At 42.9% G+C, this 25,505-nt stretch overlaps 1 protein-coding gene across 3 annotated transcripts; it reads right to left on the bottom strand.

The window, feature by feature from the left end:
• Nucleotides 1-5,946: 5,946 nt before the first annotated feature.
• On the bottom strand, nucleotides 5,947-23,578 carry LOC111965722 (protocadherin-10-like). 3 transcript variants are annotated; one of them, XM_070444202.1, is made up of 5 exons: nucleotides 20,559-23,578; nucleotides 19,642-19,700; nucleotides 19,172-19,278; nucleotides 10,584-10,741; nucleotides 5,947-7,341 (listed from the first exon to the last, which is right to left on the bottom strand). In XM_070444202.1, the coding sequence occupies exons 1-5, from the start codon at nucleotides 23,058-23,060 to the stop codon at nucleotides 7,288-7,290; spliced, it is 2,880 nt and encodes a 959-aa protein (XP_070300303.1). In that variant the 5' UTR covers nucleotides 23,061-23,578; the 3' UTR covers nucleotides 5,947-7,287. The 3 variants fall into 3 exon arrangements, with proteins under 3 accessions (XP_070300303.1, XP_023845747.1, XP_070300304.1); XM_023989979.2 differs by having other exon boundaries at nucleotides 10,385-10,741; XM_070444203.1 differs by lacking the exons at nucleotides 5,947-7,341; nucleotides 10,584-10,741 and adding an exon at nucleotides 16,529-17,820.
• Nucleotides 23,579-25,505: the final 1,927 nt, after the last annotated feature.

The following is a 25,505-nucleotide window of genomic DNA, read 5'->3' on the forward strand; positions in this document are numbered from 1 at the left end:
TAGGCCCCTGACCTGAACCCAGCCCCCTCACATGCCCCTTAACCAGGCCTCACAGTATTGCAGTTGAACCCTGTAGGATATGTGTCATACTGTTTATGACTATACAGTATGGCTAATACTGTAGCTGGAGATTGACTTAGATCATTTCACTTAGAATCTAAGCCTGGAGTTACACGAAGCCACTTTCATACAATTTGAGTTGCAGTTGAAGGTTGCAAGTGACGTCATCTCAAGCAACTTTGCTGTTATTTGAAGCAATTCGAACAGAATTAAAATTGCATGCAACAGCCAATCAAATTGAAGCTGCTTCTGTCATATTGTTTGAGAATTCTAAACTCACCCCAAGTCATCTGCTGCATTCCATCGTTATTTCACAAATTATTTGTTTATCCAACCGTATTGCTATTGTATGAGGATTGATTTAGACAAAATGCTGGCTGTACAATTTAGCTAGCTAGACTACATGAAATTGCCAGCACTGTTTGATCAAGTTAGCTAGATAGCTAGCAACGAGCTAACCAAGCTAGCAACAAGCTTGCTAGAGAGTGCAGCTCATGTTGAACAATTTTAGTTGAAACTGGTCAGAGGGAGGTCTAGGTTTACTTAAAAATGGTCTTCATTGACTTCCAAACCATGTACACAAACCTTTACTAGCCCTGATGCCAGTATTGGTCATGTTTCTTCTGTCCACCTTCATCATGGTTCTGCAGCACTGACAGCTGTGTCTTTGACATGACAACTGGGCTGGAGTTCTGAACCTTCCAATGGATCATGACACAAAAGCATTTTGTTTTGATTGGCTGCTGCTTACAACTAGTTGCACAAAGTTGAAAAGTTTCAACTGGATGCAACCAAGTTGCAGATTAATTTCTTGTTAGTTGGGGGGTGTTTCATGGAGCAATCAAGAAGCAATTCAGTTGCAGGCAACAACATTTGCTTGTAAGATGTGTTGTTTAACTTCATTTATTTATGTAATTTTTATTTAACCTTTATTTAAATAGGCAAGTCAGTTAAGAACAAATTATTATTTACAATGACGGCCTACCCCGGCCAAACTCTAATGACGATGGGCCAATTGTGCCCCGCCCTATGGGACTTTCAATCACGGACGGTTGTGATAGAGCCTGGAATCAAACCAGGGTCTGTAGTGACACCTCTAGCACTGAGATGCAGTGCCTCAGACTGCTGCGTCACTCGGGATCCCTAACATACCAGTTAAAGTACATTCAGAGAACAACATCGTAAAATAACTACCCCGAGAGTGAAAGTAAGTACTACAGTCCATAACTTTTATCAATTTACTTAAACCATATCCAACTTATATAATTGCATTATCCTTTATTTCCTTCCTTTTGCACTTCAAATTGGAATCATTGTCCAGAGGACATAAAATAAGTAGGAGTGGAAACTGAAAATTTGACTTGCAAAACCACAATAGTTCCCTCAGGCTAGTATTCAATATTTCACCAAGGAATCAGCCTGTTTGTTTTCTTTTCCTTTTTTCGCTCTCTCTCCTCGTCTCATCCACTCTCCCCCTGTCATGTTGATGAACCATGTCCTTAACAGTCTATTTCTCTCTGTCTCTCTCTCTCTCTCTCGCTCCTCGTCTCTCTCTCCCTCTCTCTCACTCTCTCTCTCTCTCTCTCTTCTCTCTCTCTCTCTCTCTCTCTCTCTCTCTCTCTCTCTCTCTCTCTCTCTCTCTCTCTCTCTCTCTCTCTCTCTCTCTGTCTCTCTCTGTCTCTCTCTGTTCTCAGACTTGTGATGATGTACAGACAGATGGATAGGAGGGGCGGGGTAGGAGACAATGAGACGATGACACACATTTCAACATTGATCTGTGTTTTTGGTTTGTCTCTTCAGTAAGGGGATTGACTTTAACCAGTCCCTATCCCTGGTCTCTCTCCCCAGCACCAGGACACCCCAGATGAAGCCAGGGCAGGGGTAGCTGAGGCAGAGAGGGGTCAAGGGGGATAAGGGAGGCCTGGAAAGGGTTAGTGATGGGGGTAATGGTCTGTTGATCCACACAGCAGGAAGCTGTTCCCTGGTCAGGATAGAACCTAGGCTGATAGCTATCCGTGGTGTGTGTGTGTGTGTGTGTGTGTGTGTGTGTGTGTTGTGTGTGTGCGTGTGCGTGTGCGTGTGCGTGTGCGTGTGTTGTGTGTGTGTGTGTGTGTGTGTGTGTGTGTGTGTGTGTGTGTGTGTGTGTGTGTGTGTGTGTGTCAACTGTATGGATGTACCTGTGGGCCCAGCATTTCATTGTCCTGCTGTTTGTTGTGAGTGAGAAAGCAGAATGTAGTAGGCTGTGTAAGTTTAGTTTATATCAGGGGGTATATGGAAAAATAGAAAGAAAATAGGCTTAATTTCAAATGAATTCAATTGTAGAATGTGAACAAATATGAACGGTAGGCCTCTCTGTTCAACAGTGTGTTATTTCATACTTTTATCCCCTGCAGGATTTTCACCACACCTGGGAATTATGGCCTCCACACTACTCCCTGCCGTTGCATTCCAATCCTTCTCCTTTTATTCCTGTCTCAGCACCTCATCAGTCCCCCATGACCCTGCCCAATGCCCCGACAGGTCCCTAAAGTCCCCCAACCCCCACACACCCACTCCACCTCCTCACACTCTGCCTCCCCCCTCTCACCCCGGCTCTCCTGACAGAAGACAGGGTGCTATCTCGCCGTTGCTTCAGAAGAGCCGGGGCCTTCAACAACATCTCCCAGTGGAGGGAAGCACATTGAGTTTGTGAGCAGACGTACAACACCTTTCCAGAGAACGAGAGAGAGAGAGAAAGACCAACACCCTCCCCTTCTGTTCCTCCTCCTTTCTTCTTGTCTGTCGTCTCCTGCTATGCTCAACCTCTGTCTCTGGATTCCAGAGGGGCAGGAGAGGGGAGAAAAATGCCCGCCGCAAAAGACGCCACTTCTAAGAAGAGACAAATGGAGTGATATTAGACTAGGAGGTGTTAGAGGAGGAAGAGGAAGGAGGGGAGAGGTTGACAGAAGGGGGAGAAAGAAGAAAGACACTGAACATGTGTTCTGTTCTGTGGGGCTATCTGTTGGGATCAAGCTGTTACTACCTTCAATAGCTTGTGATCATAGAGAAAAAAACTCCCTTTCACAGTTGAAGGTAAATGTATATTAGCATAACTGTTCTTGCGAAGTAAAAGTATTGCATCTCAATAAAAGTTGTTCCGTAACTACACTCTAGGGAAAAAAGGTGCTCTCTAGACCCTAAAAAGGGTTATTCGGCTGTCCCAATAGAAGAACCCTTTGAATATCCCTTTTTGGTTCCAGGTAGAACTCTGTTGGGTTCCATGCAGAACCCTTTCCACAGAGGGTTCTACCTGGAACCCACAAGGATTACACCTGGAACCAAAATAGGTTATCCTATGGGGACAGCGGAAGACCCCTTTAGAAACAATGTTTTCTGTACTCAAATCAAATCAAACTTTATTTGTCACACGCGCCGAATACAACAAGTGTAGACCTTACCGTGAAATGCTTACTTACAAGCCCTTAACCAACAGTGCAGTTCACGAAGAGTTTAGAATATATTTACCAAATAAACTAAAGTAAAAAATAATAAAAAGTAACACAATAAAATAACAATAATGAGGCTATATACAGGGGGTACCGGTGGAGTCTTTGACAATTTTATGGACTTTCCTCTGACACCGCCTATTATATAGGTCCTGGATGGCAGGAAGCTTGGCCCCAGTAATGTACTGGGCCATATGCACTATCCTCTGTAGTGCTTTACGGTCAGATGCAGTTGAAATACCAGGCGGTGATGCAACCAGTCAGGATGCTCTTGATGGTGCAGCTGTAGAACATTTTGAGGATCTGGGGACCCATGCCAAATCTTTTCAGTCTCCTGAGGAGGAAAAGTTTTGTCTTGGTGTGTTTCTACTAATGTCCTCAATCAATATGACGGAAGAAACTTCAATTCAAGTCCCTTTAATACAACTCAACCACAGTTGGTGGTATTTGCTCTTGGTAGACTACACTACATCATGGTAACTCTGACGAAAAAATAAACACTTGAAACCCCCCAGAACATCCTTAATCAACCTTCAGTTAGCATGTTAAGCATCTGTTCACAGTCACATCATTTGCTAATACGTTTATTTTATTTCTCCAGCATTGATGAATGGGGGGTTTGAGAGCTAGCCATTGTGTTAAGTCCTTTGGTGTCCGTGTGAAAAGTGGAGCACTCCAACATAGAAGTTAGCACTCCCTAATCCTCTCTGCCTTTGTGCAATGAGTGACTTTGAAACTCACTTTCGGTTAATAACGAATGCACCCAAGAATATAAAAAGCATGTCAGTCTCCTTCTCTCTCTCTGTCTCTCAGCCTCTCTCTCTCACTTTGCCCTCTCTCTCTCTCTTGTTCTCTCTCTCTCTGTCTCTCAGCCTCTCTCTCTCACGTTGCCCTCTCTCTCTCTCTCGTGTTCTCTCTCTCTCTCTGTCTCTCCGCCTCTCTCTCTCACTTTCCTCTCTCTCTCTCTTTTTCTCTCTCTCTCTGTCTCTCAGCCTCTCTCACTTTGCCCTCTCTCTCTCATTCTCTCTCTCTCTGTTTCTACCTCTATCTGTCTCTGTTTCTCTCTCCTCTCTTTGTCTTGTTTTGGGAGTTGTAAGTCATTTATTTTTGTTCTTAAATTATATTTCATTATACTCTAATGCTTTTTTTCATTTGGAACCTTGTGTTCATAAATACATGCGGAAATTAAAACCTTTGGAATATGAAAGAGATTAACCTGAGTGACTGAGGTCAAATATAATGGGTTCCATTTAAGAAGAAAGGAGACATGATTATACCGCATATGTTCATCAAAGTCTCCTTCTAAATCTAAGCAGAACAGAGCTGATAGTTCGGCCCTCATTATGCTGGAATAAAGGATAGTCAAGAGGCAGATTTCAACTCATTTTATTTCTATTTATTCTACATGTAGATTTCCAATTGTTACCTAAAAATGTAATAAATATGAACTAAAGATGTTGTACATGTTATGTTTTTGATGTAGACTGTGAGCCACAGATTAATATAGGTTTTAATACCTCCTGTTTATCAGATTTGAACACATCTCTGGTGGAAAAACATCAATGAATATTCAAACATGTGAGATTATAAAGGATTACATGTAATTATGTCTCTCATTTAGACTCTGCTATTGGTTAGTCACCATCTGTAGCTAATATCTTATCCCACCTTGTTGATGTGCCGTTACTGCCACTCCAGGAAGATTACACATGTACTGTATAATTGAAGACAGAAGTTTAATCTTAAACACTTGTTCTGTGTGAAAAAAAATAGATGAAAAAAAACCATGTCATTTTTTGAGATTAGGTTTAAGCGAGGAAACGCACCAGACTGACAAACGACTGAAAGAAGCATGTGGCCACAGTGTGTTAGTTAACATATGCCATCATTGTATGGCCTACATAGGCATTTCTCACCACTCACATATAAACATAGATTTTCTATGATTTCTCTTTAGCGGTTGTCAAAATGGGGAACTCCATTGAAAGCCGATGAACGTGGGTGTCCAATTGAGACCTGTAATCTTCCAGAACCGCAGCATGTATTCTATAACCCAACTGTGCCTGGAGTCTTTCTGTGTATCCTTCCTCCATTCAGACGCTGTCAAAAAGCCTCCCTCGAAAAAGAACATGTCCTTACCGTGTATCTGTCACTAGACGGAAAGAATCACAAGGGGTGTATGTAAAATCAAGAGTAATAGAGAATGTGAAAACAACCTCACCATGTCCTATAAAACCAGTGACACTTTACAGAGTAAAATATGAATTGAAATGATCTAACGACTCTGACATACTATAAATATACATTGGGACTTGAGGTCAGGATATCAGACCTTCCCTTCGCTGTGATTGGATGTGAACCTGCCCAAGTTATAGAAAATCAAACAACATGAGACAAACCGTACATTTCTCATTTTTTGATTTATTGTTGGCATAATGGTGTGTGTGAGAGTCTGTGTATGTGAGCGTGTGTATGTGTGTGCATGTGTATGTGAGTGTGTGTATGTGCGCATATTTTGATTTTGCACTGCAAGTGCACAACACCTTTCATTATATGGCCACTTTTTTGTTTTGTTCTTTTTAATTGACCCTTTTTTTTTTGGTTACAATAACACAGAATTACCATGGAATTCAATCTAAATTATTACCGCCTTTTTATTTATAGACATGAGTTTCAACTTTCAATATCCAAATCAAAAAAATGAAATCAAACCGGATGAAAAGGATCACGTGGCAGACAAGGCTGTTGTGTTTTCATGGTAAAGAACACCCTCAACCTGTAAAACCCTCCCAAGCCTTCTACAGCACTTTAAGCAGCTTATGAACCTCTGTCTACACAGAATAGGAAACCCACCAAATGGATAGCACACCTTCAGAAAAAGTATATATTGATAGATTTATATATAGATTTATATGCATTTTGAAGCTTTTCAAAAGAGTACATTAAACACTTCTCACATGATATAAACTACTAAACAGCTCAGAATTCAAAGGTGAAGCCCATCACTGTTCAGATCCACTATGTGATGGGAAAAAAAGATAGGAAAAAAACGGAACTTGAAAATTCATAATCCAGCCCACAATCTTTCCTTATAAAGTTGAAGTACTTTAGATCCGAGGAGAAGACACCTGACCACACAAACTGAATAGAAAAACAGTCAAGTCTAAAACAGTGGTATTGCATTTAAAATGCACAAAGATCTCCTGTACAACTGGCTTCTGCTGTGAGTATAAACATCTAAAGGGCTCAGTGACGTCGATGTTCCTTTTCCAATTGGTTTTTCATTTTTGTAATTTTTTTTGTTGTTCTTTTTTTATTTTGTTTTATTTTATTTGTTAAAGATGTACATTAGTGCTGTAAACAGGCACACATAGATTGGAGAGGAGGGATCCTCATCCTCCTCCTCTTCCTCCTCCTCCCTCGTTCTCCCCCTCTATTAGTTGTGTTTTCAACTTTGTCTCAGTCCTGCTGAGAGCGGTGGGGTCCTCGTGCAGAGCRGTCTGTCTGTCCGTCTCCTAACCCTGTCTCTCTGTCTGTCCCCACCACTTCCAACCCCTCCAGAGTCCAAAAGGTAGTAGTTTCCAAGGCCGGCAGTGTTCCAAGAGAATTCCGGAGGGAATGTTGTCCACAGAGTTCCATGTTACGTAGGGGGAATGTCAGTCAGACGTGGAACAGTTAAGGAGATGGAGTCTGGAACTTGATGCTCTTTTTAGTTTTTGTTGTTTTGACTGATTGTGCAAAGTCATACGGTCTCTGGTATGTCCACGCGAAAGGAGCTAGCAAACCCCTTTCCTCGCTGCAAGAAGAGAACACATGCTGGTTAGGGGTCAAGTTTGTCTGAGAGAGAAAAGAAAAACAGACAATGCATCTAGAGGAACCTTCATGTATTTACTCGGTGTTGTAAGACAGTCAAGAAAACAAGGGTAGGAAGGTTAGGAAGCCCTTCATCCATTCTCTTCTAGAACCATTTATATCCACACTGTGAAATCTCTCATTGATAATGCGTGTGAATATGGGTCTGTGTCTCTGAGAATATTTCTTGCTCAATTTATTTAGGACAGCAACAATGGGTCTTAACTCAAATGGGCCACGGCCAACATGGAAACAAATGGAGCTACCCTTCCCCCCACACCCCTTAACCCCAACACCCCCCCTCTCCCCCTTTCCCATGACAGCTCAACAATCCCCCAGCTAGCAGCGGGTCTATGTCATCTCTGTTTGATTAGGGTAATGACTGACCGCTGTCTCTGGCTACAAGGGGCTCTGTGGTCTCCAGATGAACTTTATCAGATTAGGGGAAAGGCACAGTCTCTTATATCATGAGGATTACACCCCCCCCCCCCCTCCTCCACCCAGACTCCAATCCAAAAATGAAGACACAGCCTCTTAGTATCATGGGGACACCCCACCCTTCCAGACTCCCCTCCGAAATAAGACACAGCCTCTTAGTATCATGGGGACCCCCCCTATCCCTCCCTCTTCTTCCCCTTCCAGACCCCCTGCCAGACATCCCCTAAATAAGGAATGTATTGTGGTGATTAGCTCTACGCCCATGTGTAGTCGCTGAGACAGAGAGGAGAAGAATAGGGTTGAGACTGAGGGTCTATTGTATTGACGAGAATTAAGGAGAATTTCAAGAGATTATCGAGAGGTATCGATTTTCGAGAGCCATTAATGTAATGTAAAAGAGCGTATTTCTCACGTCTCGAAAGCTACCTCCGGAGGTCACGCACAACACTCGCCCAGCAGTTGCCCCCCCTATGCAGGGCAATGTAAATAGAATTGTTTCATTGAGCCCAACATTCATATGGTAAAAATATTTAATTAATTAAATAGCAGAGCAAGGTTTTTGAAACAGTTGAAATGTATAAACATTGTCCTTATATTTGAGACTTGTTTTATAGATATTTTTTCCTGAAATTGCAGTAGCCTATTACATTCTAAGAAAATGGAGTCTGGAACTTGAGGCTCCCAAGTGGCGCAGCGGTCTAAGGCAGTGCATCTCAGTGCTCGAGGCGTCACTACAGACCCTGGTTCGATTTGAGGCTGTATCACAACTGGCCGTGATTGGGAGTCCCATAGGGCGGTGCACAATTGGCCCGGCGTCATCTGGGTTAGGGTTTGGCTGGGGTAGGCCGTCATTGTAATAATAATTTGTTCTTAACTGACTTGCCTAGTTAAATAAAGTTTAAATAAAATTAAAATAAATACATTCTGAAAATGTCGCTGTATCTTTAAGAAAGGAAGTTTTCCCCTTGGTTACTCTGAGCCACCATCCAGGCAAGAAGCATGCAGCAAGAAACTGATCAACTCACCAGAGGAATTATCAACATTTTCAGTTGCAACTTTGAGTTTACCTCATATAATGACTTCCACGATATTGATCAAATGAAGCCTGGTTTGTTCTAATGTAACTTTTAATATGCTGAAACTGTACTTGTGTGTATATATATATATATATATATATATATATATATATATATATATATATATATATAAGAGAGGTAATCATTAATGTTTGATATGTTAGCTAATGTTACTAGCGAGCATAGCTAGCTAGCTGTGTTATTGTCTTGCAAGCTACATTTAGCTCATGCGTGTACCAATGAGCAAATGGTTGCATTATTCAATTAAGGGATATGGTTTGATTGCATTATTCAAGAGTGTAGATAATATGTTATAGAGGAAAAGATGCTTGCATTGTCAAATAGTTTGCAAGCTTACTGGCTAGTCAGTGGCTACTGTGATACTGATAATTACGGTAGATTTGGAGCTGCAGACCAAGAATGTCACATTGCCAGCCAGAACAAAAGGTAAGGCAAGGATGTAATGTAAATTGAAACGTTTATGTACATATTATGTAACTTGAAATCTCATCACGCTGCCTCTCCTGACTGTTTGTCAATGAGAATAGCCTCTGAGAGAAGAAGGTGACATCTTTATCTTTATAGAGTCTCTACCTCATCTGTATTCATCAGAGGTAGTGCCCCATGCTACGGCTGTGAATTACAGTGGTAGGGGAGACTCCAGCAGTTTGAGAATTCTTCTAGCAAGTTCTGATGAGCGGTGAAAGAACGTGCAACTCTTAAGGCAGTGCTGACAAAATTATAATTAAGCATTATCACCAAATTGCAGTGATGAGGATGTCTCTCTTTGTGCCCTTTGAAAAGGGAGTTTGGAAACAGAAATTCCCCATGGAAATATGCCTCCTCCTTCCTCTGCTTTCCCTGATTATCTTAAACGGTTTTGATCCTAGGAGCTAGAGTAATACCGTCAGAAGAATAGGAGCGAGAGGGTAATCTCTTAGCCTCTATTCTTTTCAGCAGATTAAAAACACTCCTTTTTTTCATTCCCTTTCAGAGCGAAGGAAGCATCGTGTATATTAACACACCCATCTCCCTATAATGGGGCAAATCATCTGTCATTTCAACGTCTCAGCGATGTCAAAACTCTCCTATAGATTCCAACCTCTACTCTAATTGATCACGGCACATTAAATTCAAAAGGCACATAGATGGGGGTGCTACTGGTGGTGGAAGGAGAGAGTGAATTGATATGGAAGACTGTGACGGAGGATAAGATCATCACAGATAGAGAGAGCGATAATGAAGATGTGTGAAAGGAAGAGAGAGAGTTAGTTAACGACTGTCAAGAGGGTAAATTAGATGGGTCAGCGCACGTGAAAGAATTTCATGGCACTTCCAGCCAATGGGGGAAGAAATATATTTCGATTTTTTTTGTATTGTTCAAGTCAATCATCAGATCAGTGTTGGTTGGTTGGTTGGTTGAGAGAATAGAGTGGGTTAGCTACAGAGCTGCCGTGCAAAGCGGATACTCACTCAAATAGGCAGGTTTGTAAGGCGCTCGCGTGCTAGACAGAAGTGCCTCAAACGCTTTCCTCTCTAACTTGGCTTGGTTGGCGTGGGTGGCATGGTGGTGGCTGAGGTGGAGGTGGTTTTGGTGGTGGTGGCTGAGGGGGGTCTCTTTGCCAAAGGTGGAGAATGACTTATTGCCCGTTTGCTCTTGGCTTTCAAATACCTCAGTGTCGGGCACGGAGTCCATGCCTGGCACGTGCAGGTTGCTGCGGTAGTCTGCTGCCTGGCGCCCGTCGGAGGGCACAAAGGAGGGCATCCAACAGCGGTCGGAGTGTCCCAGTGCCTTGCACTCCTCCGTGCAGTTAGAGAAGAGATCAGTGCCTGGGGAGGGGAACGAGGGAGGAGAGATGGAAGAGAAGAAAAGACAGTATAGAGAAGAAGGAAGAATGAGTATCAGTGCCTGGGTGGTGGGGAACGAGGGAAGGAGGAGAAATGGGAGAGAGAGAAAAGACAGTTATGAGAGAGATCAGTGCCTGGAGAGGAATGAGGGAGGAGAGATGGAGAGAGAGAAAAGACAGTTAGAGAAGAGATTCAGGTGCCTGGGGAGTTGGGGAACGAGGAAGGAGAGATGGAGATGAGAGAAAAGACAGTTAGAGAAGAGATCAGTGCCTGGGGAAGGGGAAACTGAGGGAGGAGTGAGAGAGAGAGAAAAGAACAGTTAGAGAAGATGATCAGTGCTGGGAGGGGAACGAGGGAGGAGAGATGGAGAGAGAAAAACAGTTAGAGAAGAGTATCAGTGCCTCTGGGGAGGGGACGAGGGAGGAGAGATGGAGAGAAGAAAAGACAGTTAGAGAAGGATCAGTGCATGGGGAGGGAACGAGGGAGAGAGAGTGAAGGAAGAGAAAGAATGTTAGAGAGAGATCAGTGCCTGGGAAGGGGAACGAGGGGAGGAGAGATGGAGAGAGAGAAAGACAGTTAGAGAAGAGATCAGTGCCCTGGGGAGGGGAACGAGGAAGGAGAGATGGAGAGAGAGAAAGAAGTTAGAGAAGAGATCAGTGCCTGGGGAGGGGAACGAGGGAGGAGAGATGGAGAGAGAGGAAAGACAGTTAGTGGTCATAAAGGTAATAATCAATTAATATTGAAACAAGCCAAAAAAGGAAGCAGGGGAAACGTGCGCACACACACACACACAAACACAAATACACACAAAGCTGCTGCTGTGTGTGTACGTGCGCGCGTGCACATGTAGACTCAGATCTCTAATTCCTCATTGCAGGGTTCTCTTTTTCACCATACAAGATCAAAGGAAACAGCAGCATACGTGGAGAGATCAACTCTCAGTCTCGCAGAACAGCAAACACTCTACTAGAAATCCCAGCATGCACAGGGAAAGGTCACAAGGTTATCGTCTTCTTCGTTCTACCTCATCTTTCTACCGATACACTACGGAGAGATTCAAATAAAAACAGCCCTTTGTGAAAACCAAACAAAATTGCTAAAATGCATTTGCACGACACCAAGTCAATAATCAAGTTTGCTCACAACACCACAGTTGTAGGCCTGATAAGCAACAACGGTGAGTCAGCCTATAGGGAAGAGGTAAGTGAAAGTCAGTAAAATAAAAGAGTTGATTGTTACAGAGGAGGGAACACGCCTACATCAATGGTAGTAGAGAGAGTCCGTAGTTTTCATTTCCTCACTGTGGACTTGGACCAACAACATCAACACTCTTGTCAAGAGGTGCCAACAGCATCTCTACTTCCTAAGGCGGCAGAATACATGTGGGATGCCAACCCGTGTCCTCTCCAAATACTTCCACTGCACCGTCGAGAGCGTCCTGACCGGTTGCATCACGGCCTGGTACGGGAATTAGTCTGTCCACGACCGCAATGCCCTCCAGCGGGTGATGAAGAAAAGCCCAGTGCCATGCTCCCACCCATCCAGGATTTACTCAAAATGGTGTCTGAGGAAGGCCCACAGCATCATCAAGGACCCCCACACACCCTGTCGGGCAGATGAAATCGGAGCACGAGGTCTGATACCAACAGGATAAGAGACAGTTTCTATCTACAAGCGATCAGACCGCGGAACACTTGAACTGGACTGACCACCTGCTCTGATTCTCCACACCTTAATACACATGCCCTCACTTACTCACGCACACAGACATACACACTTACACACACACTTACACACACACTTACACACACACACACACACACACACACATATATATACATTCATGCTACACACACATCACAACTGCTGCTATCAGGCTCTTGTTTTGATTGCTAAATACTGCACAATTTAAACACTTGCCCCCTAATCCCCCCTTCCCCAAAACACGTGTAAATATTGGACTATAAATTATGCCTGGTGTATACATGTATTATGTAATGTGTGTGTAGTTTTTATAATTTTTGTTGCCATTGGGAAATAGAGAAACAGGCTAGAATCATTGAATCATTGCTGTGACCCTCTGTGGTAGTTTCTCTCTGTGATATCTCAGCAGGTACGACTGGTCATGCAGAGTGAGAAACGTGTTTAAAACCATTAACACCACACTACTACACTCTCAGAGCTTCCTGTGACCAAGGTATTAGATCATTTAAACCACAGGCTCAAAAGTATTGGATTACTTTGGCTGCTCATGTCCTTTCAATCTGTCCATGCAATAGCACCAAAAACAAAATCAACCCAAGTCCTTCAATGTTCTGTCAAAGAGGAAGTTCATTCTGAGTTCATTCTTCATGATAGTGCAAGTGAATCCATGAATAGCCCATCGTGGAACAAAAAAACGAATAAAATCAGTGTCTGATTCAATTCAGATAGATACTAATATTTTTGCATTAAGTAAAACCAGGGTATTGCCTAACTCAATCTTTAAAAGTGTATCTGAGTAAAACCTAAACTGCCCCCAAGAGTATCCTCAGATAATCCTGTGGTACACAGACTGATTAGGCTTCAGACTGTGGTGTGTGTGTGTGTGTGTGTGTGTGTGTGTGTGTGTGTGTGTGTGTGTGTGTGTGTGGTGTGTGTGTGTGTGTGTGTGTGTGTGTGTGTGTGTGTGTGTGTGTGTGTGTGTGTGTGTGTGTGTGTGTGTGTGTGTGTGTGTTCCACAGGTCAGCATAGGGGGAATTTGCTTTGTTACAAAGAGGATTAATTTGGCTCGCTAACAGCATGGAAAAATGCTGAGCTTCCTAACGAGTGAGTTCCTTATTAAATAACGAACATCCACAAATACACCATCACATTGAGTGTCAGCACATACACAACAATGTAAGAAAGTTTGTATTATTTAATTATGTATCTACTAACACAGACTCAATAGATTATACATTTAACTCCTGCATTTCAACAAGTGGTACCCTGACATTCTTTAGAATTCACCAAAGCAATGGGTACGGTTTAGCCTTGCACCGTGGATAAGAACATATTTCCATGATCCATAATCATAGGAGGAGGCTTGTGATGTATCATCTGTTTCAGATTTGGCATTTTAGAATCTGGAGAAGTGATAAGACAGCAGAGCCACTCCGAGAAAACATCTCTGGCCTCAACAGTTCAGATCAACGACATCTTGATAATTTTTCTTGAATTTTAGGAAATGAACTTCACTACTGAGGGCATATTAGGTGTCTCAACAAAGAAAGAAAAGAGGAAGTAAAATTGAATAAATAAAAGAATTGAACTGTCCTCAGTAAAGAATTGACTCTGCCTCAGTAAAGAATTGACCTGTCCTCAGTAAAGAATAGATACCTGCCCTCAGTAAAGAATTGACCTGTCCTCAGTAAAGAATTGACCGTGATCCTCAAGTAAAGAATGTGACCTGCCCTCAGTAAAGAAAGAACTGTAGATGACCTGCCCTCAGTAAAGAATATGACCTGTTACCTCATGTAAAGAATTGACCTGTCCTCAGTAAGAATTGACCTGCCTCAGTAAAGAATTGACCTGCCTCAGTAAGAGAATTACCTGTCCTCGAGTAAAGAAATTGACTGCCGCCCTCAGTAAAGATTGAACGCGTTGACTCAGTAAAAGAATTGGACCTGCCTCAGTAAAGAATTGACCTGCCCTCAGTTAAAGAATTGACCTGTCCTCAGTAAGAGAATTGACCTGTCCTCAGTAAACGATGACCTGCCTCGTAAAGAATTTGACCTGCCTCAGTAAGAATTGACCTGTCCTCAGTAAAGAATTGACCTGCCTCAGTAAAGAAGATTGACGCTGCCTCAGTAAGAATTGACCTGACCTCAGTAAAGAATTGACCTGCCTCAGTTAAGAGTATTGACTGCCGCCTCAGTAAAAGAATTGACCTGCCTCAGTAAAGAATTGACCTGTCTCACCATGTAAGAAGTGACTGTCTCAGTAAAGAATTGACCTGTACCTCAAGTAAAGAATTGACCTATGAAACCTGCCAGTAAAGAATGACCTGCCTCAGTAAAAGAAGACCGTACCTCAGTAAAGATTGACCTGACCTCAGTAAAGATATAGCCCTGACCTCTAGTAAAGAATTGACCTGCCCTCAGATAAAAGAATTGACCTGTCCTCAGTAAAGAATTGACTGCCTCAGTTAAAGAATTGACCTGTCCCTCAGTAAAGAATTGACCTGATCTCAGTAAAGAATAGACCTGACTCTAGTAAAGAATTGACCTGCCTCAGTAAAGAATTGACGCTGACCTCAGTAAGATAGACCTGTCCTCAGGTAAAGAATTGACTGTCCTCATAAAGAATTGACCTGTCCTCAGTAAAGAATTGACCTGCTCCTCTAGTAAAGAATTGACCTGACCCTCAGTAAAGAATTGACCTGACCTCAGTAAAGAATAGCTGAACCTCAGTAAAGAATGACTGCCTCATTAAAGGAATTGCACTGTCCTCGAGTAAAAGAATTGACCTATGCCCTCAGTAAAGAGTTGACGTCTCGTAAAGAATTTGACCTGTCCTCAGTAAAAGAATTGACCGTGTCCTCAGTAAAGAATTGACCTGCCTCAGTAAAGAATGTGACCCTCAGTAAAGAATTGACCTGACGCTCAGTAAAGAATTGACAGGTAAAGAATTGACCTGTCCTCAGTAAAGAATTGACCATGTCCTCAGTAAAAGAATTGACCTGTCAGTAGAAGAATTGGCCTGACCTGCATAAGATATTGACCTGTCCTCAGTAAAGAATTGACCTGTCCTCAGTAAAGAATTGACCTGTCCTCAGTAAAGCATTGACCTGACCTCAGGTAAAGAATGACCTGTCCTCAGTAAAGGATTGACCTGACTCAGTAAATAATTGACGTCCTCAGTAAAGAAACGATTTTTAATTTGAAATAATTTTTTAATTAATTTTGAAAAATTATGTTATTTTTAAACATTACAGAAATTTTAGATTAAATTTGAAATTTTTAATTTTATTTATAAAAATATTATTAAATTTTTTATTTTAGAGATTTGATTTTAAAAAGAATTTAAAAATATTTTTTTAATATTTTTTATTTTTTAAAATTTTTTTAAAATTTTTATTAAAAAAAATAATATATAAAAATTATTTTTTTTTAAAATAAAATGTTTTATAATTTTAATTTTTAATTTTTTAATTTTATTTTTTATAAAATTAAAAATTTTAAAATTTTTAAATTTTCAAAAGAATTGAATTTTAAAGAATTTTTGAACCTGACCTCAGTAAATAATTGACCGTCTCACTACAGTTGACTGTCCTGCCGTAAAGAATTGACCTGTCCTCAGTATAAGAATTGTTACCTTGACCCGTCAGTAAAGAATTGACCTGCCCTCTAGTAAAAACTGAGTTTTAATAAACGGTGTGAACTGAACAACAATAATTTATTGGCCTTAGTACTTTAATGATTTTAAGGAACAAACATGAGTCTACAGTATATCAGTCTGACTTCAGTATGTACTGAAAGCACTGTCAAGAAGTATCCCCCATATCCAAACAAAGATAAAGAGAGAGAGAGAGGGAGAGAGAGAGGGAGAGAGAGAGGGAGGGAGAGAGAGAGGGAGAGAGATATTTCCCTCAGATTACACAGATCCACAAATAATTCGAAAAAATAACCCAATTTTGATAAACACCCATATCTACTGTGTGAAATACCACAGTGTGCCATCACAGCAGCAATATTTCTGACCTGTTGCCACAAGAAAAGGGCAACCAGTGAAGAACAAACACCATCGTAAATGCAACCCATATTTATGTTTATTTATTTTCCCTTTTGTACTATTTGCACATCGTTACAACACTGTATATATACATAATATGACATTTGAAATGTATTTATTATTTTGGAACTTTTGTGAGTGTAATGTTTATGTCTATTTCACTTGCTTTGGCAATGTAAACATATGTTTTCCATGCCAATAAAGCCATTTGAATTGGGGGGGGGGGAGAGAGACAGAGAGAGAGAGAGAGAAATTAAAATTGTTCGAACGAGAGAGACTGTGTAAATGCACTGACCCCCTACTTTATTGCGTCCTTAATTTGGTCATTGTTATGCAGAGTTGTGAAAATTAATGACTGTTCAGCAAGAATATACAAATAGCATATATTACCACGGCGATAAATTGAACCATGGGCCTAAGGAGGGATCTGGAAGGGGAATGGGAGGATGGAGGGGGAAATAGGGAGGTGGGAAGGAGTGCTAACTCCAATGCTCCCAAACAGTAGAGTGGCAGTTTATCCATAGTAACCATGATAACAGTCTATARAAGACAGGCTATATCATCTCTGATACCATCACAGTAACTCCACTGCTTAAATCCATCTAATATCAACAAACATTTATTCACCTAAATGATCATCATTGTTTAGTCTCTTATCACAATCATAGTGCTATAATTAAGCAATAAAGTACAAGGGGGTGAGGTATTTGGCCAATGTACCATGGCTAAGGACTGTTCTCTGGATTGGCCATATACCACAAACCCCCTTATTGCTATTATAAACTGGTTACCAACATAATTGGAACAGTAAAAAGTAATTTTTTGTCATGCCCATGGTATGCGGTCTGATATACCACGTCAATAAGCCAATCAGCATTCAGGGCTTGAACCACCCGGTTTATAATTAAGTTCACCCTCACCTCATTAAATTAAGGAATTGTTCATGAAAATGTTGAATAAAAGATAAACTGACACAAATGAAAGATCCAATTGAGAAAAATCCTGAAGTTGTAGCATCTCTGCTTGTCACAAACTCAATTATCACTTAGCAAATAGCACAGCAGCCAGTTATGTCTAAGTATCATGCAAGCAGAGAACACTAAGCTCCAGTATAAACGATCCTAACCAAACAAAGACTTAATGCACAGCAATTAATCTGTTTAAAGACAGTAAGTTGTCCGATCATTTCATAACAAAGCAACAGTAGCCTATTGCCATAKAACGGTACTCAAAGTCAAAAGCAAAGACAAGTTCACTAAACACCATGCCACAGAGTCATCACTTAGCATTAGGAGTCTGGTCAAGCCCTGCATGAAGGAAAGAAGGGTTAAATTAAAAAGGAAGTATAGCTCCTGTAGTGTCTATATAGAAGTACCTTGTACTACCTATCATATAGTTCATATGGCTCAAATTGAATATGTAGTGTGATATAAACTACCTTGCTAAATGACTTGCCTTTTGGTTGAACATTAAAGGGGTTCCATCTGACAAGTGACTTGTATAAATGAGTCCAAGTTAACTAGATACATCATACATTTAAAGTGGGCTAAATAAAATAGGATGCTTCCCTTTAAACGTCAGTGTATATCCACAGGCTTAAAATAGTGCCATTATTATTTCTAGACGTGGCTCATTTCGCATGCTGTGGGTTCATCCCCAAGGGCAGACCTTGTTGCTTTCCAAAAAACATGGGCATAGACACACACAGACGGGGCTGGACCAAAGCAATCACAAGGATGAATGCAGAGATAACTACATTCAAAGCTCAGAAGCCCAATTTAAAAAAAAAACGTATGTGAACCTTTAGCTGGAACAGATAAAACGACGATGTGGACGGAGGAAGGCGATCGGGGCGGTGGGGGCTAGGGGCGGGCAGGCAGAGCCCAGTCAATGAATGAATCGTTTGTTTGTTTGCGCCCGCAACCAGTTTGGTCCCGTTCCCACACCGCACCGACCAATGACAAGCCAACCGGTCCTCGTTATAAATTCCGTCACGTACCCATCAAGTGGTCTCTAGCATGGATTTAGCAGCGGGCCCTCCCTCATTAACGACCCTGCATATTTACTAACAACAGGATTAAGTTCAGCAGCGCGTCATTGTCCCTCAGAACATTTCCCATGTTCAAAACAATAAAGAGATTGAGCTACAGCCAGGAGAGAGCGAGTTCACAAACACACGACGACTAGAATATAGGCCCTACCAAAAACAGTCCATTCTTACAGTAGCCTAAGCTAGAAAAGTTTGTATATCACATGCTGGTAGAAAAACACTCAAGGCTATATTTCATCAATCCTAAGCACATTTCCAATATTTGAGATGGTGAGAATGAGTAGACTATGACACGACTGGCCAGTCGCGAACTCTGAAAGTAGTCGAGATTTGGCAGAGCGCAGTGCAGTGAGTCGCTTTCCGTTCAGCACCACAATCGGAAGATAACAGCGCAGTGATACTATAGACACGCTGCAGCCACGGGCGCGGATAACATTCGTAAGGCTATAAGTGACTATAGGCCTCGAAAAACACCATGATCGATCGATCAGCACCGTGTACAGATACCACGCCATACAACACTGTCATTGCCCTATGTGGGGCTTTAAATTAGAAAATAAGAGATCCAAAGCCGCGCAACCAGCCAAGAACTAACAAACTCGACTTACCGGTAGAGTGACCTCGATTGGTGGCGTCATGGTCACTGTCGCCTTGCTCGCTGTCACCATGACCACTGTCTTTAGAGCTTACGAGATCCGCTTCTTGGAAAGCCGAACTGACAGATAAGAGTAGAAGAATAGAGAACATTCTTTAATGTATCAAACGTACGTTAAAATAAAAATTATGTTAGAATAAAACATGAAATGTAAATGAATCACTTTTATTTTTATCGTCTTCATCATCATCATCATCATTCATTCATTATCCTGCACTTCATTATRATCAACATAGACTGAGAGTGCATACACAGCTGGGCAGCAGCAGAGACAGTGAATTAACCAGTATTAGGTATTGAGCCAGTTTGGCATGGTTGTGGTTTGTAGTCTCTCCCCTCTGGCATTGAATGACCACTTTAAACAACACTCTCAATCACGTCACTCAGTCTGCTGGCAGGGCACCAGGTGCGCATGCTCGTTACCTGTTCACACGCCGAGGTCTGTCCACCAGGTAACTGAGCTCGGCTCGCTGGTGTTTGGTCTGAAAGAGAAGCAGGAGACATTTTGAGTTTGGGGCGCGGTGGCATTTTATTATCAAACTATTTTCCTGAGATTTAAAATATAAAATAATAACAAGAAATCTGGTACATGACATTGATAGTTTTCAGAGGAGTCGTTTTACGCCTCCTAGCCGACAGCATATATATACTACCAAAGAGAAAATTAAGTGGTGCACCTATTCAGGCTGGCTGAACTATAGACGGATCTTTGTTCTTGTGCGACTCAGCACGATCGTGACTGGTGTGCGAAATGTGTGTATTCTCACAAGGGACACGGTCATTGCGCATGACAACACACACACACGCACACACATGAAGACGCACGCACGCACACACAACTCCAGCCATGCATTATCCTGATGTATTATTATTTTACTCCAAATCCATCTTATTTTAAAAGCACGACAAAACCACTTCTGAGCAGAGCATAAACATGCAATCATTACTATTCCAATGATAATCTCCCTCGGGACTGCCAACGGCAACATGTCAGCAACTAGTATTCATCATTTTGGGTTGAATTGTCGTTACGGAAATAAATAGCAAGATATGCAGACTTATGTGTTAGGCGAAATAACAAACGTATTTGTAAGGGACTCTACTAAAACAAAGTGTGATGCAACATATAGAAAGTTAGCATCAATGTTAGGGACACTTAAACTAAATGTCCTAATAATGCGGAATGCAGATTATATTTCATATTTTATCCACATACTAATAGCAGCAGAGACTTTTTTTTAGACAAGCACATGTTGCAGTTATCACACTCTATATCTAATATACGGGTAGCAAGTACATGCTGGGGGTATTGGAGTTTAAAGGTATGAGGGGACTCTTACCTCGCTTGATAAAATGCTGCCGTTTGATATGATGTCAGGCTGCTGGTCAGTGTACCCTGTCACTATGGCCCCGCACGGGTTGTGTTCCGTGTCTGTGCTCCTAGATGGGCTACACGGCTTTAGGAACATGAGGTCGGTTTTGGCKGACTCCGGWGTCAGACATACCTGGTAGCAATAGTTCTGYTTTTGGTGGTGAGAGCCGAAGCTCCCGGACTCTTCCACMGGCACRTGGGCTGTACCGGCKCCGGTGACGTTGGCYCTCTGCACCAGCATMATATCYGACTTGCTGAGCTTTTTCTTGCGGGCTCGCGCATGCCTGCTGCAGCATGTGGCGCACCCGAGGCAYCAATCACTGGTGAGGCACGTGTAGATYTTTAGCTTTTTGTCCTTCTGGCAGCGCACGGCCAGCACGATCATAGCCAGGAGGAAGATGAAGGAGACYGAGCCCAGGGCGATGATGAGGATGAGGGTGAGGTCCAGKGWMGTCTCCTTGGACTTGGCGGTGCCCCTCTCCCGGTGGTCCTCCACCACGCTGTCCACCAGCACCACGAACACACTGGCGGTGGAGGAGAGGGGTGGCTGGCCGTGGTCCCTCACCTCTATCAACAGGTCATACATCTGGTTTGGGTCCCGCTTGGTGGAGACGCGCCGGGCAGTGCGCAATTCTCCGGTCCTCCAGTCCATGCGGAACATGCCGTTCTCGTTCCCCCGCTGGATGCTGTAGGAGAGCCGTGCGTTCTCTCCGTCGTCTGCATCCATGGCGATGATACGGGTTACCAGGTAGCCAGGCTCGGCGGAGCGGGGCAGAGGCTCTCTAGCAGTGCCATTTTTACCCAGAGGAGCAATAACGGAGGGAGGGTTGTCATTCTGGTCCACGATGATTACTTTGACCGTGGCGTTCGAAAAGAGCTCAGGGCTACCTGCATCTTTCGCCTGAACCATGAAAGTGAAGTCTTTTAACTGCTCGTAATCGAATGATCTGAGTGCGTAAAGGTAGCCCGTCTCTTCGTTGATTGACACATATGTTTTCACAGACATACCCTGAATATCGCACTCCATTATGGAGTAACTAATGAGAGCGTTCTGTCCAACGTCTGGGTCCAGAGCGGTCACAGCGTGGATATAAGCACCTGGCACATTGTTTTCAGTCACATACACATCATATATGAGCTGCGTAAACGTTGGCGCATTGTCATTTTCATCCGACACTTGCACTTTGATTGATTTACTGGTGGCAAGGGAAGGGGTCCCTGTATCCCTGGCAACTACAGTCACTGAATAAGAGTCAGCATTCTCTCTATTTAGGGGTCCATCTGTTACAATGGTGAAATAGTTCCTAAAGGAGGGTTTGAGTTTGAACGGGACGTCACCGAGGATTTCAACGTGAATCTTTCCGTTTTCCTCAGCATCTTTGTCAGTCACGCTCAGCAGGGCTATAACGGTGCCCGGGGCTGCCCTTTCACTCACCGACTCGGTCACTGTGCTGAAGGTGATATCAGGAGCATTATCATTTACGTCCATTATTTTCACCAGAACTTTACAGTGCGCGGCCACGGAATTGGGTCCGAGATCTTTCGCCTGAACGAATATTTGATATAAACTGCTCTCCTCAAAATCSACCTCACTGCGCACCTCGATGCGTCCAGTGCGCGCGTCTATGGCGAACAGGTCCTTGACGCGGCTGGAGATATGGTTACTGAATGAATACACTATCTCCCCATTCTGCCCCTCGTCTAAGTCCGTGGCATTCAGCTGGATAACGAGGGTCCCCACCGGTGTGTTCTCCTGAAGACTCACTGAGTACACTGGCTGGTCAAACACGGGCACGTTGTCGTTAGAATCCAGCACTTTGACCACCAGCAGAGCAGTGCCTGTCCGTGGCGGCTGGCCCCCGTCCACTGCAGTCAGCACATACCTGTGGGACGCCTGCTGCTCCCTGTCCAGCGACTTCTCTAGCACCAGTTCTGCGAATTTGTTCCCGTCGGTCTGCGTCTGCACATCCAAGTAGAAGTAGTTATTGGTGGTGATGTCGTATGTGCGCAGCGCATTGGAACCCACGTCCGGATCGAATGCGCTCTCTAGGGGAAACCGGGTACCGGGGACTGCACTCTCCGAGATCTCTACGGTGATGTCGGTTTCGGGGAAGCTGGGCGGATTGTCATTGATATCCACGACCTCTATCTCCACGCGGAACAGCTCAAGTGGGTTCTCCAAAAACACTTCAAGGTGTAAAAGACAGCTGGCACTCTGCTTGCAGATCTGCTCCCGGTCAATTTTCTCGTTGATGAACAGAATCCCGTTCTCCATGTTCACTTCCAGGTACGGCGTCCGCGAGCTGGGCACAACCTGGAAGCGGCGTGAGGCGATTTTGGTCATGTCCAGTCCCAGGTCCTCGGCGATATTCCCCACGAACGTGCCGTGTCCAGCCTCCTCCGGCACAGAGTAGCGTATCTGCGAGACCACTCCATCCGTGATACACAGCAAAAGGAATAGCACAATCATCGCCAAAGAACAAGTGCACTTGGAGAAAATAAATCTTATCCTTTTTTATTTATAGCGTCAATTCCCATTACCCTTAGTCCAAGGAAAGTCCCCAAAATGTAGAAGGCTTTTGGATATTTTTTTTCCTTTTAGTAGTCCCGTCAAACATGGACCTTCTTGTTTGTGATATTCAATGCAGGTTTGATTACCCCCAAATCCTGTCTTCACTGCCGAGATCAACAAGCTCTCGGKTGCTTCAGATGCGCCTCGTTATGGCAGCAGTGCACATTCCAATTATGCGGAGTGTTCCTTAATAATAATAGTGAGGAGATGACTCTAAAAGCATAGGCCCAAAATCAATAAAAAAAATATACAAAATCCGTACCATGCACGTAATCGATAATTTTTTTACAAGCTTTTTCCAACTATACCAATTCTCAAACAGTCACTGTTATCTGATTTTTTTCTCTCTCTTCTCTCCAGTGATATCTGCTCCGTTTAGCGCACACACTGCAGCGGTCTCCTCTCCCACTATTGCATGCTCTTCACTCAACTGTTCGCTTTTTCCGCAGCGCACCTCCCCTACCAGCCAACGGGATCKTCGGACACCCGCTGAGCTCACTCCTGATTGGACGGTTGGGACGTCTGTCTATGCTGGATATCGCTCACTGTGATGTGACGCTTCGAGCCCAGTTGCTGGTTCGAGCTGAATAGCTGCCTGACGAGGAAGAGACATTTGGAAGAGGGGAGGAAGTTGGGGCTTTATAGTTGTTTACGCGCAGCACATTGAAAGGGTCCTAAATTGTTTTCAACAAAAGCACAATACACAACAGCATTGGCTATTAGGAAAACAATAAAGAGTGGCACACTATGTATAAATTCCCAGAAATGTATTAGGCAAACTTCCCAACACATTTCTTATACTTTCCATAGTGTAGCGACTCTATTTGAATAGCTTTCAGTTTACTCTCCGTTAGTCAGCACCTCTAGGCCTAACTTCTTCTTGGGTGTGGGAAATGCTCATGCCTTTTACTAGCCTACTAAGAAAACAGAACGCAATAATGAATTAAATTATTATCATTGATTGATAGTTTATAGCTGTGTATGCTTCCTGCTGGGTGACGTGTGTAGACTGTTTGTGTGAGGATAATGTATTGACATGTAATATATAGAATCATGCCGGATATGCGTCAATCATTTATATGCTCATACAGTTTTAAACCACCACAATGTGAGTATTCCTCATGCAGCCAAGAACCTCTGCAACGTCTCTCTGTAACTGCTCTCACACTAAATCTGGAGATTTGTGTGGAATCTTTCTGAGCCTCTGTCAGGCGTGAACCACAGACCTTACGCGCCCCCTAGCGGCCAGGAGAGAAACATAAAACCAAATCCACCGGTTCGCCCAGACCGAAACAAACCGGACCTATAAATAGTGTCCTACTCTAATTCACGCTCCCCATTGACACTCTCTCCATAAGAAGTCATAGGTTATACAACTCGTGTGCTGTTGTTTTTGGTGTTGATGATGTGAATATAACTCGGCTAGATTTTTTTTTTAATGAAACGAAGATCCCACATCACCGGGAGCTGTCCATGACGTCAGACAGTAACATAATGCACATTCACAGGAAAGAGACAGAATCTGCTCTGCACAGAATGTGATTCACACAAAGGTACAATTGGTTGTAATTTCATTGGATTCTGACCTTCAACCTTGAATAGCGTTTGGAAAGGTTGACTAGTTAAATAAAGGTTAAATAAACATTTWAWWTTTTTTTAATAAAAGGTGTGCATTCTCAGATGATTACTGTAGGAATTATTCAATCGAATGAAAATATGAATAAGGCCATATAGATGCTATAGAGTGCAGTATGTACCCTAGTCTGGACGAAGTGAATCCCCTCCTCTTGTTGTTGMAATTGTACTCATCAGAATGTACAAATGCTATGTCTGACATCCAGCTTTAGACTGCCCATTGTGGTAAGTAGTACACTGGTGACACATCACGTATTGTGAAGCATAGATAGGCCACTATTCTGGATGTACTTTTACTTCTAATGGAACAAAATGGATTCATCCCTATACTCTTACACAACAGCCTTTTCCTAGCACTGATCAGAAGGGACGTGATAGATTGCTTGCAGAGTTTGTTCCTCATATAAATGCCTCACCAATGTGTCATATAAAAACGATTCCTAACCTGGACCTCAGAGGTCTGTGTTTAAATAGGAAAGGAAACAAGAGAAGGATGGTTTTATAATTTTTTTACTGGGAAACAGCCAATGAGTTGGTCAGTGTCTCCCTCCAATGGTTTAAGGTTAGGAATGAGACAGGGTAAGCTGACCCTAGATCTGTGCATGTGGGCTGATTCCACCCAGAGCCAAGTGTTCAGTGGGCATGGACTGATGAACACAGGTGATGAGGGGAACCTGTTCAGGCTGCCAGAGAACAACAGCTCCCCCT

Source organism: Salvelinus sp. IW2-2015, linkage group LG6.2, assembly GCF_002910315.2.
Source record: "Salvelinus sp. IW2-2015 linkage group LG6.2, ASM291031v2, whole genome shotgun sequence".
NCBI lineage: Eukaryota > Metazoa > Chordata > Actinopteri > Salmoniformes > Salmonidae > Salvelinus > Salvelinus sp. IW2-2015.